Here is a 19,368-nt window from a genome sequence, read left to right as displayed (position 1 = left end):
GGAAACAAAAAAACTTCTTGGAATCACTGTGGTTTGAAATTCCATGTGTAAAGGGGAAAAGGATAGTGATAGGAGTGTAATACCATCCGCCTGGCCAGGATGAACAGACGGATGCAGAAATATTAAACAAAATTAGGGACGCAAACAAACTGGGTAACACTATAATGGTGATTTCAATTACCCCGATATTGACTGGGTAAATGTATCATCGGGGGCACATTAAGGAGGTAAAATTCCTTGATGAAAACAAGGACAGCTTTATGGAGCAACTGGTACAGGAGCCAACGAGAGAAGGAAAAATTCTAGACCTAGTCCTTAGTGGAGCACATGATCTGGTGCGGGATGTAATGGTGCTGGGGCCGCTTGATAACAGTGATCATAATATGATCGGATTTGATATTAGCTTTGAAGTAAGTATACATGAGAAATCAAATACGTCAATGTTTAACTTTAAAAAAGGAGACTATGATAAAATGAGAAGAATGTTGAAAAAAAAAACTTAGATGCGCGGCAGCGAGGGTCAAAAATTTATATCAGGCGTGGATGCTGTTCAAAAACAACATCCTGGAAGCCCAGGCCAAATATATTCCGCGTATTAAAAAAGGACGGAAGACCAAACGACAGCCGGCATAGTTAAAAACTGAGGTGAAGGAAGCTATTAGAGTTAAAGAAAATCCTTCAGAAAATGGAAGAAGGAACCGACTGAAAATAATAAGAAGCAGCATAAGGAATGTCAAATCAAATGCAAAGTGCTGATAAGGAAGGCTAAGAGGGACATCGAAAAAAAGATAGTGTTGGAGGCAAAAACACATAGTAAACAAATTTTTAGGGATATTAAAAGCAGGAAGCTGGTAAAAGAATTGGTTGGACCGCTAGATGACCGAGGGGTAAAAGGGGCGATCAGGGAAGACAAAGACGTAGCGGAGAGATTAAATTAATTCTTTGCTTTGGTCTTCACCGAGGAAGATTTGGGTGGGATACCGGTGCCGAAAATGGTATTCAAAGCTGACGAGTCAGAGAAACATAATGAATTCTCTGTAAACCTGGAGGATGTAATGGGGCAGTTCTCCAAACTGAAGAGTAGCAAATCTGCTGGACCGGATGGTATTCGTTCCAGAGAACTTGCAGAGCTATTGTTAGTAATATGTAATTTATCCTTAAATTGGAGGGTGGCCAATGTAATGCCGATTTTTAAAAAAGGAACCAGAGGAGATCCGGGAAATTATAGACCGGTGAGTCTGATGTCGGTGCCGAGCAAAATGATACAGAATATTATTAAGAACAAAATTACAGAGTATATTCAAAAGCATGGATTAATGAGACAAAGTCAACATGGATTTAGTGAAGGGAAATCTTGCCTCACCAATCTACTACATTTCTTTGAAGGGGTGAACAAACACGTGGATAAAGGTGAGCCGGTTGATATTGTGTATCTGGATTTTCAGACGGCGTTTGACAAAGTACCTCATGAAGGACTCCAGAGGAAATTGGAGAGTCATGGGATAGGAGGTAGTGTTCTATTGTGGATTAAAAACTGGTTAAAAGATAGAAAACAGATAGTAGGGTTAAATGGTCAGTATTCCCAATGGAGAAGGGTAGTTAGTGGCATTCCCCAGGGGTCTGTGCTGGGGCTGCTGCTTTTTGAACATATTTATAAATGACCTAGAGATGGGAGTAACTAGTGAGGTGATTAAATTTGCTGATGACACAAAGTTATGCAAAGTCGTTAAATCGCGGGAGGATTGTGAAAAATAGAGTGTTAGACTAGTATAGGGAAGCCTCTTCCACCCTTCTGCCCTCAGGGGCAGTACTATGCAGGGGGGGGGTCTCCTGTCGGAGGGGGTTGCTATTCGGGGTGATGTCACAAGTAGCTAGGATACCACGTTTGGTGGGGGGGGAGAGTGTAGGATGCTGTACAGGGACCAGGGAGGACTGGATGTTGGGGGTTGTAGGGGTATTTCCCTGTGATCTAGCCTGAGCTGTTCTTGGCCTATACAAGCCTATGACATCTTGGTACAATAAGATGGCTGCTGCAACCCTCTGACCTGAGCATCTCTGTGTCAGCAAGATCCAGCTTCAGCTTGTGGAAAATCACTGACAGGCTTGCTGAAGCCAAGGACATTCTGTGTTCCAACCATCCCCCTTCTATCTCTGAGAAGCTGAGAAGGGAGGCAGAGCCATGGCACCAGACGTTACCATTTCCAAGGTCACAAAACAAAGAACTCTTCTTACCCGTGCACTGGACGGTACGTGATCAGAATTGGTCCAGGCTATCACCCGAGGAAGAGGTCTGGAAGAACGCGGGGAGAGTGGGAGAAGTAAGTTGGTCAGAGACCCTCAGAGGGAGGAGTACCTGGGAAGGACCTGAGAAATCCAGCAAGGCTCGGGGTGAGCTAGAGACTGTATGATACCAACCTTGTGACCTGCATAACTGGTGCAAATACCTGTGGCAGAGATATTGGCTCTGAATACCAACAGAGAGATGGAAACCTGCTTGTTTGCTGAGAAAGACCCGCACTACATAAGACACAGACAGCTGAGATAACGTCTGGGGAGATTCTGCTCCGGTCTTATCTGAAGCCGTCATCAGGACAGCATGATGAGTGAGATCACAGTGATATATTTCCTAGTCTGGGGTTAGGCAGTGGTTTTATCTAAGTACGACTGGTTTATGTCAGCTCTTGGTCAGGGACAGCTGCTAATGTGTATTTTGCATAAGATGTGATAAGTTTTCATAAGGATCATTAGGATATCATTTGTACTGTTCTAATCATTACTGTACGTAGTCTCAGGATAATCAGAGTGTACTTAGACAATATATTTTGTTAGTGTGCATATCAGTAAGAGATATTATATTGCATATAAGCTATTGCAGAATGTCTATTTTTCTACCTGTAATAAAAAATCATAATTATCATCTGTGACGTGGCTTTGGTTCTTTGGCGAAGAACAAAACACTGGCAGGGTGCCAGCAACAAGGTTCCTTTATAATATTTCCTCTAGGCTGAGCGGGAACCTTGTAATAAGTATTATCAGGGAATAATTATTGCCCTAATTACTTATTTTCATCCTACAGGGTGAGGTTGTGAATCAAGGCACGGCTCATGGGGAGGAAACACAGAGCTGCCAAGGGGTCCCAATTTTTAAGAGGGAGATGTTAGTACATGCCCAGCCCCGCTCACTCTGCCTTTGCTCCACCCACTCTACATTGCTCCACCCCCAACACACGTCAATCCCACAGCCATTTCAGAAAATATTTTATTTAATAACCTAATACCCTTTTCAATTAGCTTTCAGAGGCCAAAACCTCCTGTCTCAGGTCAGGACAGTAAAATGCAGTTATGGTATCCTCTCCTGACCTGAAGAAGGAAGTGCTGGTCTCTGAAGGCTAATCAAAAGTGTTTTAAAAATCAGTGAAGGTATCACCTTATTTCTATTTTGTTTTATTTGTATTTATTAACCTTTATTAACACAGTTACCACATTGCTTTATCCTAAATTAAAAATAAAATTATTTTCTGTACTTTTGTTGTCTGGCCATTTAATTTTTCTCTTGAGTCTGCATTCCTTTGTCTTCTCTTAACTTTCTTGCCAGGGTTTCCTGTCCATTTGTAATTTTCTCTCCTTTTTCTTTGTTTTCTTCAATTTATTTTTCTGCCTCGCTCTCTGTCCAGATTTGATTCATTCTTACTATCCATTCTTTAATTTCCCTCTTTTTACTTCCTCTACCTGTGGCTTTTCATCTTTTCCTCACCTTTGTTCTCCCCATGCATCTTCCTCTTATTCTCCAGTCTTTCACACTCTATCCTCTCCCCATTTCCATCCAGCATCTCCCCTCTTTCTCTCCCCATCCTTCCATTGTCTCCCCCTCTCTCTCTGCATCCTTCCATCCAGCGTCTCCTCTTTCTCTCCCAAACCTTCCATCCAGCGCCTTCCCTCTTCTCTCCTACCCTTCTATCCAGTGTCACCTCTCTTTCTCTCTCTATCCTTCCACTCATTACCCTCTCCCAATCCTTTCATCCAGTAGCCTGTCTCTCCCCTGTTCTTTTTCATGTCCTCTCTTTCTCTCCCGATCTGTCTCTGGTTCTACCCTGCTCTTTTCCATGTCCACTCTCTCTCTTTCTGTACCCTCCAGCATCCTCACTCTTCTTTCTTTCTCTCCCCTCTGCTGTCTCTGGACACCTCCCTGTGGAACCCTTTCCCCCTTCCTCTACCCTTTCCAGCCATGTTTCCTCTCTCCCTCTGACCCTCTTTGCAGCAGCAGCTACGCCGTCACAAGAACAAAAACAAGAGCGGGGCCACAGCAGCCTTCAGTCATTCGCTGTCGTCTTTACAGTCCTCTGCCCCCGCTGAGCTGACGTCAATTTCCCGTTCTGGGGGCAGAACCAACAGCGCATGGCCCCACACTTGTTTTTGTTCTTATGCCGGCTGTAGAGAAAAGTGGCATCAATGGCTTGGCACGGTGCTTGTTTTTGTTCCTGTTGCTGCTCAAAAGAGAAGCAGCAGCAGCAGAATTCAGCAGGAGACTTTCCCATTTTGACAGGAGTGCGGGAGATGACCCGCCAATGCTGAATGCAGGAGACTTTGCAGGTAAGGAAACATCAGTATTTACAGCTTTCCCAAACAAATAGCTCTTAGATATGCCTTGTAGCAGATGAAAATGCCAGTGTGCTCTTTCAAAATAGACATGGATTCCTTATGTGAAACTGAGAATGCATGTTTATATTGTAGGCCCACCCTGGACCCTCTCTCTCCCATCTTCACATCTAGATGTAGGAAGCATCCGCTTGTGTGAATGGCCTCCGTTCTGTAATTACTCTAAATACTATCCCTCAGGAACTGAACAATACAAAAATATATGCTCATATAAAAAATTCAGAAGAAGAAAACCAATATTTGTAGACATTCCTCTAAATTTATGTGATGAAAAAGTGGGACCTTCACAAACTTATAAAGCACTTACTTACTTTGCAACATAACAATTGCTTAACAGTTTCAATCATCAGTACCCTCCGAACTTGTGAAATATCGTGACTTGTGCTCAATGTCTTAAAAACCTTTTAGTCCAATACTGACTCTTGGAAATAATATAGATGTTGAGCTTCTCCTTGCAATAAATACAATAAACAGCACTACATATGCAATCATAAATATAAATAATTGCACTTACCTTCAGCAGTCCTCAATGAATTATGGTCCACACCAAACCGATCAAATCCTTTGTTGCCCGAACAGTGTGGGTTTTGATTATTTATTCATCAGGATCTTGAGTTGAATAATGACCAAAATGTAGCTCCACTCAACACCAAAGTGGGTGGGAGTTGAAAAAGGAAGGGGTGATTACTTTCCACAGCTTTCTCATACCTTCTCACATTCAAAGATACCCATTTGCAAATTTTTATCTCCAGTCACTTTTTTTTAACCTAGCAAACACGTGGAGGGGCATTTTCGAAAGAAACGTCCAAGTTGCGATTTGGACGTCTTTTCAAAACGTTGAAATCCAGGGGCGGGGAAAACCGTATTTTCGAAAAAAGGTGGACGTCCATCTGTCATTTAGAAAATACCGTCAGAAATGTCCAAATCCTTAAATTTGGACGTCCTTGGATTTGGACGTTTCTGACTTTCGGCGATTTTCAAAACCAAACACGTCCATGTTAAAAACGTCCAAATGCAAGCTATTTGGGAGTGGGAGGAGCCAGCATTTGTAGTGCACTGGTCCCCCTGGCATGCCAGGACACCAACCGGGCACCCTAGGGGGCACTGCAGTGGACTTCATAAAATGCTCCCAGGAACATAGCTCCCCTACCTTGTGTGCTGAGCCCCCCAAAACCCACTACCCACAACTGTACACCAGTGCCATAACCCTTATGGGTGAAAGGGGACACCTATATATGGATACAGTAGGTTTGTGGTGGGTTTTGGAGAGCTCGCTGTTTCCTCCACAAATGTAGCAGGAGGGGGGTGTATGGGCCTGGGTCCGCCTGTCTGAAGTGCACTGCAGTACCCACTAAAACTGCTCCTGGGAGCTTCATGCGCTGTCATGGACCTGAGTATGACATCTGAGGCTGGCACGAAATATTTTTAAAGATGTTTTTTGAGGGTAGGAGGGGGTTAGTGACCACTGGGGGAGTAACGGTAGGTCATCCCCGATTCTCTCTGGTGGTCATCTGGTCATTTTGGGCACCTTTTTGTGCCTTATTCGTAAAAACAACACGTCTGGGTGAAAACGTCCAAGTGTTCGTTAAGGACGTCCTTTTTTGATTATGGGTCAAAGATGTGTTAGGCACGCCCAAGTCCCACCTTCGCTACGCCTCCGACACGCCCACTTGAAATTTGGACGTCCTTGTGACGGACTGCAGTTGGAGACGTCCAAAATCGGGTTTCAATTATACCGATTTGGACATCGCTGTGAGAAGGACGTCCATCTTCCGATTTATGTCGAAAGATGGACGTCCTTCTCTTTTGAAAATGAGCCTGATAATCATTTTTACAGATATAGGGCCTGATACTTGAAAAATACCGAGCTATTAAATTTAGGAACCTAAGGGACCCTTTACTAAAGGGCGGTAGGGCTGCCACTGGCTTGGCACATGGCAAATCAGCCCTACCACTGAGTTCACCGAGGAGCCTGGCAGTTCTGGTTTGCCCACATGTCATTTCTGGTGCTAGAAAATACCTTTTCACTTTCTAGTGCTGGGGGTGATGGTATGGGTTCCAGCAGTAAAAGGCCATTTTACTGGCAATGGTAAAAGGTGGCCTCAGCATGTGGCAATCCCACACGGGCCACCTTTTACCACCCTTTCGTAAAAGGGCCCCTACATTAATCACTACATTATCCCACTACATTAAGCTGTATTGAGGTAACCAGATATCTGGGTGAAAATACAGTTATGAATAACTGGATAGCTTACAGAACATGGATATCTTTAATCGGATTACAGTGCTGATTAATAATTCCCTCTTTAAAATAAACCTGAAAGACAACAGGTCCATGTCTGTTTTGAAAGAACACATACAGTATGTGCACACTTACATGCATAAATGTTAGTATGGTCCCTAAGAGTTATTCTGCAAATACACGCTTAACCTACATAGTTGCAAGTTCCCTTTCTTTTCTGTTTCCAGTGATTATTGGAGTTCCTTTTCTTGATCTCTCACATTAATATTAATATTAGACTTTATTGTAATATTATTGTTATTGTACACCATTATGATGGTACACTCTTAGCGGTATATGAAGAATAAAGCACCTTGATCTTAAGTAGGGGTACATAGGGCAGGGCATAGGTAGAGGATCAGCCCACTTACACACATAACCAGCAGAATACCATAAGTTATGCATATCTCTGCGACACCTAGATGTACATACTAACACCAACTCTATGGCTGACGTAAGTGCCAGCCCCTAAATTTTAGGCATGTTGATAGCTGGTTACACTAGTATTATATAATGGAACCCAGGTTTTTCAATAGAATATGTTCTTACCATGGCCCTAGAGGGCACTTAATTGAAGGTGCCCAGTTATGGAATTGCCCACTCAATTCTAGTTCCTTTCTTTTTTGGAAACTGCAGCTGCCATCAGTAGTTGCCTATCTTATGTGAAGATTGCTTGCTAATCCCATTTCCATTCAATTTTCATTTGAATTTTTTTTTTCTGTCAGATACATCTACCTGTTGGCATAGCAGAATCTGGCATTCATCCAATATATTTTTGCAGTGCTTACTACATTGAAATGCTGCTGAAAGCAGAGGTACCACTTGTATTTTCAGCTTTCCGCATGTCTGGCTTTACTCCCTCTCAGGTAATTTGTTATATATTTTATATGCATATATCCATTATTTTCTACTTCCAAGAAATTGATTTTTGATTATTGAGATTCTGCAGAATATTAGCATGTGCAAATTGCATAAACAGGAACCAGGAAATTGTTTGGAACTGTTGTAATATTTATTAATGTTTGCATAATTCTGTTAAGCCATTCTCTCTCTCTCTCTCTTATATATATATATATATATATATATATATATATATATATATATATATATATATTACATCTGTTTGCTAAAAGTAGTATTCATAACAAATAACAAAAGCATACAATAATAGCATGTTATATCTTTGTGACATGGGCACTTGCAGTTTGTCTGGCTCTTCTTTTCATTGCCTTTTTATCTCCCTCCCCTAAAAATTCCATAAGGAGATAATAGCAGGACTTTTTTGATCTGCCTTGCACTACATAAAAATTCAGTATTTGTCCCACTGTAAAGTTTGCTGTTCTACTGTTACTCCCACCTAACCTATATTATATGAGAAAACTCATAGGAAAGCTTCTCACATTGTCTTCTTTTTCACTTTCTGTTACTTACAGTACATTAATATGTCACTGACTGTCTCACGGAAAGCAGACTATCCACATTAAAACAGGTTATTTTGACAGTTTCTGAGGTAATAGCAGTAGTCTTGGTTCGGAGTCCTGTGCACCATCCATTCTAGTGAAAGCTAGTGGGTGTTTTGCAAACTAACAAGCAGTATCTGTTCCCAATTGATGCAGAAGCACTTAGGTATGGATTCAGTAAATGGCGCCCAAATATGGACACAAAAAAAAATCATCACCCAGTTCTGTTCTATAAAGAGCACTATAGGATGAGCGCTTTTTATAGAATATCATTGGGCGTGAGGACATACACCAACTGAAACCAGGTGTAAATCCTGGCAGGTAAGTTGGGTGAGCATCTGCAATATTATATAATACTGAGCGCATTTTTCTGGAACGCCCCTGACACACCCATGCCCCTAACATGGGAATGCCCACTTTCAGTTGCTCATGGATGCGCTTAGGTGTTATCCAGTAACTGGGCGCATAAATGTAATTCTTCACCAGTCTTCTATTTTAGCCCCGTTTCTGTGCTTTGCATCCATTAGAACGCATTTCTGCGCAGAAAGTTGGGTGTGGAATTAGTGTCTAACTTTAGGTGCCATTTATAGAATTTGCTAGTTCATGGCTTCTTTTCAGGAGGTGGAATGTGATCTGCTTTAATTCTGCGTTAGGCAGTTAGCATGTGGTAAATGTAGAATGTCAAACGTCTTCCACGCTCATGCCAGTTTCCACACCTATGGCCCACTCTATGCTTATGCCACATCCCCTGACACAGAATACACTTAGGACTGGATTGTATATAATTATGCCTAAAAATTTGGCATTGAAATGAAATTCACCTACGCGCGTACTTTATAGACTAAGCCTAAATTTCCGCATGGTTGAGTGCCCCTATGCACGACTAAATTTATTCACGGGCAGTTAGACTTGGTGTTGTTCACACCTAAATTAGGTGCAGACCAGATGTATTCTATAACCACGCACATAGATTTTAGAACGCCCATGACCCACCCATTCCATTCCCCTTTTCACTTATGTGACTTAGAGAATTTATGTTATAGAATACGCTTAGACAGTTCAGCACGTAAATTCTAATTAATGCCAATTAGTGTGAATAATTGCTTGTTAATTGGCAATTATCAGCGTTGATTGACTAGTTAACCAATTAGGTTATGCGTATTGTTACGGAATATGCTTTGATTTCCGCACAGAAATCTTGGCACAATATATAGAATCCAGGGGTTAGCGTGCAATATTCTGCATGCTAACTGCAAAAATATTGCAAAGCCCCTTAAGATGGCTCTGTGGAGTGGAGGAGTAGCCTAGTGGTTAGTGAGATCTTGGTGATCTGGGTTTGATTCTAACGGTAGCTACTTATAACTGAGCACATCACTTAATCCTCCATTGCTCCAAGTACAAAAAAACACCTTAGATTGTGATCCCACTAGAGACAGAGAGAGAACCTGCATTTAGGGCTAAATTTAGTAAACGGAGCTGAAAAAAATCCATGCGGAGCAGTATTCTATAAATGGCACTCTGAGTTGCATGTCATTTATAGAATAGCACTTAGATCCAAATTCCGCACCAAACGTTGGGCATGAACAATTTATACCAACCAATCCCGGTATAAATCCCAAGGTGTAAGTTAAGCACGGATCCCTGGCATTCAGTAATACTGCGTGCATCTTTAGTGAACACCCATGCCCCTCCCATGGCCACCCCCCCCCCCTTTTGAGTTGCATGCTATGATTTGCACACAGATCTTTATAGAACAGCACCTAGCAAGATGCATACGCAAATCAAAACTGTTGCCAATTAAAGCCAATAATTGTTAGCACCTAATTATTATCGCTAATTTACTTGTTAGTCAATTCAGTTGCACGCTTATGTCAGGATAGCATGCAATTTTGTGTGCAGAAGTTTGCGTCCCATTTATAGAATTTGGGGAATAATGTATGCTGGGGCCGGCATTGGTGGGGGGGGGGGGGCAAACAGGGCAGCTGATCCCTTGTTCTGTATTTGGTGAAGGTGTGTCGTGTGTGAGGAAGCCATGTAAAGTTGTTGTTTGTGTGGCAGTAATGGTGATTGGGGGAGGGGGCCCCCTCCTTAATTTCTGTCCTGGGTCCCAACATGTCTAAAACGGCCCTGAATATGTACAGCACTATGTATGTCTAGCAGCGCTAAACAAATTAGTTGTAGTAGTAGCACTAGTTGCTGCTATGCGGTAAAATGCTCATTAAATGCTCACCATGGTTAAATGTTGAAATTATTTTTTAAGGCGTGTTATTGAATTTTATTCTCATAGAATTTTAAGTGTTTCCCAGTATTTACTCCTGCCAGAATTCTGCACCAAAAGATTCAAAATTATGTGGAAAAAGTTTGATATTCTGTGCAAACAATTTTCAAATTCTGCATGTTTATCATGATTTAAACAATATTTTTGCACCCACAGCCATTTGTTCCCAGCACCTCCCTGCACCCACAATCCATCTATCTTACAGCCCCTCCTTCTTCCCTCCTTCCACAAAGATACCATTCACTTTTTCCAGCCCCGCCCCCCCCACACTCTTTCCATTTTTTCCAGTCCCCCCAACCCCCGCACTCACTGGTCCAACATGGGAGGAGCTGCAGAGGCGCATATCAGGAGTACCTTCTGGGGCAGGAAAGAACCCCACTCTTTCCTGCCCGCTGCTCTGACCAGTATTCACTTCTTCAAAATGGCTGCCAAGACTTTCTGAAGCAGTCTCACAAGATTTCCGGTTAAAGTCTCGGTGGTACTGGCAAGAGTGGTGAAAGCAGTCAGAAAAGAGTAGGGTTCTTTCCTTCCCCCGAAGAGCCTCTAGACCACCAGAGCGTGTTAAGGTAGGCCCCGGGCGTGCCCACTAAGTCTCAGGGATGAGCCAGCCACCCTTTACCATGGTCCCTTTTCCCATGGTACTGTACCACAGGAAGAGAGGTAAAGATTCTGCATGAAAAAAGTAAATTCTGCGCAACTTGGAAATTCTGTGCTGCGCAGTTGCACAGAATTCTAGCAGGAGTAGATATTTCTCCATTGACACTGGGGGTGAGGAGGACGTTCCTGCAGCTCTACCCTTGGGCAGTAGCTTTAGGAATGTCCTTCTTACAAAATACTGAAGGAAATATTTCATTCATTTTCAAGGAAGAGAATATGGGGTCATTTAACTAAGGTGTGCTGAACAATGGCCTGCGCTGGTGTAGATGTGTTTCTCCAAAGACAAGCAGGCTGATATTCTCACAAGTGGGTGACGTCACGTCGGCCCCGGAGGATTTTAAAGCAAAATCTAAAAATCTCTTTTACGGCGTTCCGTCACGCGAGCGACCGTACTGCGCATGTGCGCACACATCTTCCCGCTCGCTGTGCGGACACGCCCCTCAGTTTTTCTTTTTCCGCGTCTGAGGAGACACGGAGTTCGTTAGGGCTTCGTGTTTTCTTCAGGTCCTCGGAGTAAAATCTCTTTTTTTATTTTACCCTTTTGGGTGTTCTTTATTTTTTCATTTGTATTTTTTCATGGCAGGCTCATTGTGGCTTATATATACAGGTACTTTTTGTACCTGGGGCAAGGAAAAGTTAAGTACTTGCCAGAGTCACAACGGGCTGTGCCTGAAATGAAAACAAAGCATATTAAAAGTGCTGGTATATTGTTATCTGTGGGCCAGCAAAGTAAAACAAGCCCACATTTTTAGGATCCATTTATTAAAACTTAACAAATGGCTCTCGAGAGCTGTGAGAGCCTGCTTCAGCACACCACTGTCTTTAAGCCTCACAAGTGGTGAAGGTGTATGTCACAGGAGAAAAGCAGGAACCTAAGCAGGTGCAACCCTGGTCAGCCACTGAATGGGCAACCTGGTGACACAAATTCAGTGGTGTAACCTTTGAAGTGAGTCTCCACCCGCCTCGGCGCCTCCTGCTCTGCAGGTCATTCGGGCGCATCGGCGCATGTGTCTTGGGCCGAATCATCTCCCTGAGAAGTGCAAGTAGTGTCTCAAAGACGAGACGTATGCTACTTGCCAGGGATGCCCAAAGGAGACCAATTCTGGAGTCCGACAAAGACCGATGCACGCTGGGTATAGTTATGCATTGAGTAGGTCTCCACCTGCCTCGGCGCCTCCTGCTTTGCAGGTCATTCGGGCGCATCAGCGGGTGTCGGTACCATCGGTGCCCAGAGCTTTGCCCCCTCTGTTATGGAGGTATCCGGGCTTCAGACATCAGTCGGTGCCAAGAGCATTGCTCCCTCTGTTATGGAGGTATCCTGGCATTGGACGTCGATGCACCGGTACCAGGTATCAACGGTGCCATCGGTACCGGGTATCATCGGTGCCGTGGATACCATCGGTACCGGGTGTCATGACCGTCGGTACCGAGTATCATCGGTACCATGGGTGCCGTCGGTACCGAGTATCGTCGGTGCCATGGGTACCGTCGGTACCGAGGAGTATCGGTACCAGGAACATTGGTACCATGGTCGGTGCCATGGGTCCCGTCGGTACCGGGTATCATCGGTACCATGGGTCCCGTCGGTACCGGGTATCATCGGTACCATGCGTACCGTCGGTACCGAGTGTCATCGGTGCCATGGGTGCCGTCGGTACCAGGTATCATGGGCACCATCGGTACCAGGTATCATGGGCACCATCGACCATCGGTACCAGGTATCATCGCCCATCGGTAACGAGTATCATGGGTACCATCAGTACCAGGTATCGTCGGTATCATAGATACCATGGGTATCAGGTATCATGGATACCGTCGGTACATGAGTACCATCGATACCAGATATCATGACCAGGTACCATCAGTGCCATGGGTGCCATTGGTACTAGGTGTCATGAGCACCGTCGGTACCATGTGTACCATCGGTACCGTCGGTGCTGTTGGTGCCGGATATCATGGGTACCATCGGTACCACATGTCATGGGTACCATCGGTACCAGGTATCATGGGTACCATCGATACCAGATATGACTATCATCGGTACCAAGTACCATGGGTACCATTGGTACCGGGGGTCATCGGTACCATGTGTACCATCGGTACCGTCGGTGCCATGGGTACTATCGGTACCATCGGTCACATTTCTGTTATGGAAGTCATCTGGCAGTCTGGTTTCGATTCCCTTGCATTTCCAGATTTTGTCCTTGGCTTCGGGACCATGGGTACCATTGGATGCCATTGGTGCTACCGCCTCCTGCGGCATCTAGCTTTTCACCTGGGATTAGATCTCCTTCACCGATGCTGCCTCTGGTATGGGTGTTCGCAGCCTACTGGGGCAACTTCTCGACCCCGTCGTAGAACTTATCACGCCTCCATATTGGACGCGTTTGGATCTGAGCTGCTCTGTTTGAGTAGTTAGCTCAGTTCAATGATGGTTCATCTGATGAACATGAAGGTCATGGGGTTTTCTCTGCTGAGAATCCTCTAGATCTTCTATCTGTCTTGACACATTACAGTGGAGATTGTGAATCAGCCCAAGACCCCAGATGCTATGAGGGCCTGGACTATCCATCTTCACCTAAGTCTTCTGCCAGAGGATTCTGCTCTCAGGAGTTCTAAGAACTTGCTCGGTGGCCCCGGGGCTAGAGCATACATCCTTAACCTCTTTTGGGAGAATGGCTTACTAGGCTGGCATGATCTTTACGAGCATTCCCGCTGGCTAACCCTTTTCACCAGGTGGTCAGGTACCACACGGTGTGTTGCAGGTTCCTGTACAGGGGCGTTTTCGACACTTATAATGTAACATCTAGATTTCTACTCTAGGTATAGTGATGCGCAGACTCTCATGACCGTGTCCCTCTCACCTGGAGGAGGGGACTCAGCAGAAATTTGTAGATATCCTGTGCATACACTTCCTCATCTCGATTTAAGAGAAGAGTAGTTTTCCTTGTGCCTTAAGGAATTGTACGTATACTCCTACTTCTCGACAGCCGGTTCGGGCTATGCCTCAGCACGCCCGTTATAGTCAACGGCGTGCACCTAACCAAGCCCCTGCAGCTATTCCGCAGAAACCAGGGAGGAGTTTTTGACTGGCTCCATTTCAGCATAGCCTATATATAAAAAAAAAAAAAAAAAAACGTACCAGCCAATCTGCCTGTCGGGGGGAAGTTTAAATTTTCTCCACCAAAGGTGACTTCTTTTAACCTCCAACCGGGGTTTTTTTTCAAATAGTCCGGTTAGGATACATTCTCAATCTGAATCAAACCCTCCACATTGCTCATTGGGAGCTTAATCCTTTAGCTTCCATCACAAGTGGGTACTTGCGGAGGAACTCTCTACCCTTCTCAGTGACGATGCAGTCGAGCCCGTTCCATCAGGGCAAAAAGGGTTGAGATTCTATTCCAGGTGCTTCCTTGTGGGTTGCGTCCCATCATAGACATCAGGGGCCTAAACAGATATTTGATTCAGGATGCTTTCCCTGGGCATCCTTCTTCCCATACTTCAGGAAATCGATTGCTTATGCTCTCTGGACTTACAGGATACTTATATCCACTTTGCGTCCAGAGTATGTTTTTCCTAGTGCCTGGCTGTTGTTGCAGCGTATCTTCATAGACTGGGAGTGCATGTATTCCCTTAAAACGATATTGTCCGTCTCAACGGATTACAGCACAGTACATATTGAGACTTCTAGGCACATGGCTTCCACAGTTCACGTAACTCCCATGGCACTTTTACACATGACATCCGCTCAGTGCATCCTAGCTTCCCAGCGGTAATCCCTTTACAAGTGGTCAATTCTTTCCATTTTGATTCTGAGCCGTCCCGTCCAACTTACTCAGTCACAAAAGCTGCTGACGAAGGTTGCATCCCTCCTGGCAATTCAACCAAACAATCGGGTTGTGATGTACTCGATAACAAAGGAGTACTGGATCTTGCCCTCTGAGTCAGGCTGTCATGCAGATGTAGCAGTAGGCCTGCCAACGCGGCATGTTTCTCCAAGCCACTTATCTAGTTGCCGTAAACAGCAGTCTGACTGAGCAGGATAAAGCTACAGTCATGGTTGTTGGCATGGCTATAGCTCGTAAGTTCTTCGGGAAGTGAGATACCCCTCAGTGGATCTTTTTGCTTCTTAGTCCAATCACAAAGTCCCTCACTTCTGTTCCAGGCTGCAGGTTCACGGCAGGTTAGCATCGGATGCCTTTCTCCTTCATTGGGGGACGGGCTTTCTGTAGGCGTATTCTCCCATACATCTGGTCGAACAGACTTTGCTAATTCTCAAGCAAGATTGTGGAGCCATGATTCTGACTGCTCCCTTCTAGTTGCGTCAGATATGATTCCCTCTTCTTCTGGAGTTGGAATGTTTTCCAGCTCTCATTACGCAGAACGAGGGGGCGCTGCTACATCCCAACCTCCAATCTCTGACTCACACAGTCTGGAGGTTGAGAGTGTGGGTTTCGTTGAGTCTTCCAGAGAGTATCTCCTGACTCTTGCTTGCTTCCAGACAAGATTCCACAAAGAGGTGTTATTCTTTTCATGGAAGAGGTTTGCTGTCTGGTGTGACAGCAAGGTCCTAGATCCTGCCTCTTGTCTTATACAGACCTTGCTTGAGTTTTTTCTACACCTGTCTGAGTCTGGTTTCAAGACCAATTCTGTCAGTATTCATCTTCGTGCAATAAGGGCTTATCATCAACGTGTAGAAGGTTAGCCTTTAGCTGTCCACTTCATGGAAGGTTTACTTCTTCCCCAATGGTGAAAGAATTCCTTGTATGTCTCTAGGGGGGGGGGGGTAAATCCGTTGGGCTTAGCACCCCCAATGGTTTTGAAGGTTGGCTCTTATGCTTCAGTCAAAGCCCTTATCACTCCTTATCCAGTATCTTGGGGTCTCAATGTCGTTTTTATCCAGCTGCTGCAAGCTCAATTCGGGCCACTGGATTTCTGCCATCTGAAGTATTGGACCTGGAAGGTCGTTTTCCTTGGTGGCTGTTCCTTCAACTCGTGAGGTCGGTGAGCTTCAGATTCTAGTAGCTCAAGCGCCTTAACTTACTTCTCATCTTAACAGAGTAGTTCTCCGCATGCAGACAAAGTTCTTACTGGCGCTGGTATCAGAGTACCAACTGATCCAGTCAATTGTCTTGTCAACATTCTTTCTCCCTCATCTTGCAAGCCCTGGCGAAAGCATGCTGCGCACTTTTTACGTGGAGCGGATGAGCTCCCTCGGGCAGTCCGCCCAGTTGTTTATTTCTTTTAATGCCAGTTGCTGTCGGAAACCGCACCATTTCTTCTTGGCTAGCAGATTGCATCTCCTTCGTTTTTGTCCAAGCTGGACTGACTCTAGAGGGCCATGCCACGGCTCACAAAAATTAGAGCCATGGCTGAGTCGATGGCTCATCTAAAGATCAGTTACTATTGAAGAGATCTGCAAGGCTGCGGTGTGGTCATCAGTCCACACATTCACATTTCACTACTGCCTTCAGCAAGATAGCCGACGCGACAGTCGGTTTGGGCAGTCGGGGCTGCAGAACTTATTTGGGGTTAGAATCCAACTCCAACCCTCCTAGGCCCATTTTTGTTCTGTTCCAGGCTACACTCATTTAGATGTCTCTTCTTTCAGGTCAATTTTTTTATTCTGGCCTCGCCGTTGCGAGACTCAATTGACCACTGTTTGTTGTGTGGTGTAAGCCTGGAAGCTAGGGATACCCCACTTGTGAGAATATCAGCCTGCTTGTCTTTGGAGAAAGAGTAGTTACTTACCTGTAACAGGTGTTCTCCGAAGACAGCAAGCTGCATATTCTCACAAACCCTCCCACCTCCCCTTTTGGAGTTGTCTCCTTCATCTTTTGGATTTAACTGAGGGGCGTGTCCGCACAGCGAGCGGGAAGATGTGTGCGCACATGCGCAGTACGGTCGCTCGCGTGACTGAACGCTGTAAAAGAGATTTTTAGATTTTGCTTTAAAATCCTCCGGGGCCGACGTGACGTCACCCACTTGTGAGAATATGCAGCCTGCTGTCTTCGGAGAACACCTGTTACAGGTAAGTAACTACTCTGTATTGGACGCACGCAGGTCCATTTTTCAGCGCACCTGCAAAAAAGGCCTTTTTGGGGGCCGAAAATGGACATGCGACAAAATAAAAATTGGCTCATGTCCATTTTGGGCCTGAGACCTTACCGCCACCCATTGGTTTAGCAGTAAAGTCTCGCATGTTAACCAGTCTCACATGTTAACCGTACACTGCCGATTAATGCCCGGTTAGCGTGGCACGCTGGTTTCTGGAGCGCATAGTGAACATGCATAAAAAATGAAATTACTGCCCAGGCCACGCAGTAGCCGGGTGGTAGTTCCAAATTGGCACGTGTTGGGTGCTCGTTGGCGTATAGAAACATACGTGGCTTAGTAAAAGGGCCCGTATGTTTCTACTGACCCTCCTAACTTGGAAACAATAAGAAGCTAATTCTCAAGATTAAGATCTGTTAAGACCTACTCAGTAGGATTACAGTAAGGCATACAAGGTTTTTCTGTCCACTTATTTGGCAGTTTTGATCTGCTGTATTTCCTGTGCATTTTCCTGATATAAATCATCCTCCCATGTGGCTTGATATTAATAGTGATATACAGATTATTTCCTATGATTTATTTTTACTCTTACTTGCTTTATAATCATTTACTTTACCTGCTTTAAGTATGACAAGGTGTTTTGCCTTTTTTCTTTATTGTACAATAATGAAAAGCTTAATAAATTCTAAGTTAAATATAAATCTCCTCCTATTGAAATAGATGTTTAGAATTAGGAATAACGTAAGGAAGTATATACTTTCACAAAAAGAGTGCTAGATGGAAGTGGTAGAAGCAAAATCGGTATCATATAACTAAAAGGCATGAAAGAAGAATAAAGGATCACTTAGTGGTAAGGTGGCAAGAATAAACTTGGAGATGAAACTCAACAAAGCTTTCCCTCCCATGAGTAAATCAGCTGTTTACAGTTGGCACTTCTCATCTCATCCTGTTAAGGCAGAGATTATTTTATTTATGTTAAGAATTTATTTCTCAGCTTTTCACAATAATTTAAGGAAAATAATCTAACATTTACAAGAATAAAGCAAAACTCATATATAATATTCAGCATAGACTAATGCCATACAAAAAATACACAGATGTATCAAATAGTGGTCACCAAAGCATTACCAGAAATGTTGAAATATAACAGTTTTACCTAAACCCAGCAGAGACTCATTGTTACCTCAGTCATACATACCAATATCACTGCCAAATTATGATGCCAAGCTGTTTGCTAAAATGTTGGCTAACAAATTGGCAAGGATGCTTCATGGTCTATTAGAAGAGGCACAGATGAGTTTTTTTGCACCAGAGATACAGGGCCGCCAAGAGACTGAGCTGGGCCCGGGGCAAGGCCGCCCCTAGGGCCCCCCACCGCCCCCCAATCGCTACTACTGTTACCTCCTGCTCCCAGGCTACCGGCACTGCAGTCCCCAGTCTCCACCTGCCTACCTTCAACTCCGTCGAGAGCCCCCTTCTGTCTGCCACTGGGCTCCCTGCCTTTAAAAAAAAAAATCTCGAAATCGGCAGCGCCAGCGAGCAGTGCCTCACGTCTTTGTGAAAGCAGCAGATCGCCTCTCCTTGGGCCTTCCCTCACTGTACCCGACCCTTGCAGAAATAGGAAATTACATCAGACAAGGGCGGGACACAGTGAAGGAAAGTCCGAGGCGATCTGCCGCTTTCAGACAGACGCAAGGCGCTGCGCTGCTGATTAGAGATTTTTTTTTTAATGCAGGGGGCCCAATGGCAGACAGAAGGGGGCTATCGACGGAGCTAAGGGTAGGCAGGTGGAGACTGAGGACTACGGCGCCGGCGGCCTGGGAGCAGGAGACAGACCCTGGTGCCGGGCCCCCCTTGGAGGCCTGGACCTGGGGAATTTGTCCCCCCTGCCCCCCCCCCCCTCGGCGGCCCTGCAGAGATACCCAGTAAAGAATACAAAATGGATTCTCACTACCATGGAATATAGTCGAGATTGTCGAGTGC

General features: G+C 44.7%; 1 protein-coding gene across 3 annotated transcripts in view; it reads left to right on the top strand.

Annotated features, from left to right (window-relative positions):
- Nucleotides 1–19,368, top strand: part of TBC1D32 (TBC1 domain family member 32) — a 327,052-nt gene that overhangs the window by 271,637 nt on the left and 36,047 nt on the right. For all 3 annotated transcript variants that reach the window (XM_030198562.1, XM_030198561.1, XM_030198563.1), the window contains exon 32: nucleotides 7,662–7,802. In XM_030198562.1, the coding sequence (XP_030054422.1) occupies nucleotides 7,662–7,802 (141 nt within the window). The remainder of the gene's footprint in view (nucleotides 1–7,661; nucleotides 7,803–19,368) is intronic.

The sequence above is a fragment of the Microcaecilia unicolor genome, chromosome 3 (genome assembly GCF_901765095.1).
Source record: "Microcaecilia unicolor chromosome 3, aMicUni1.1, whole genome shotgun sequence".
Classification (NCBI taxonomy): Eukaryota; Metazoa; Chordata; class Amphibia; order Gymnophiona; family Siphonopidae; genus Microcaecilia; species Microcaecilia unicolor.
This window is presented reverse-complemented; position numbering and strand designations above follow the sequence as displayed.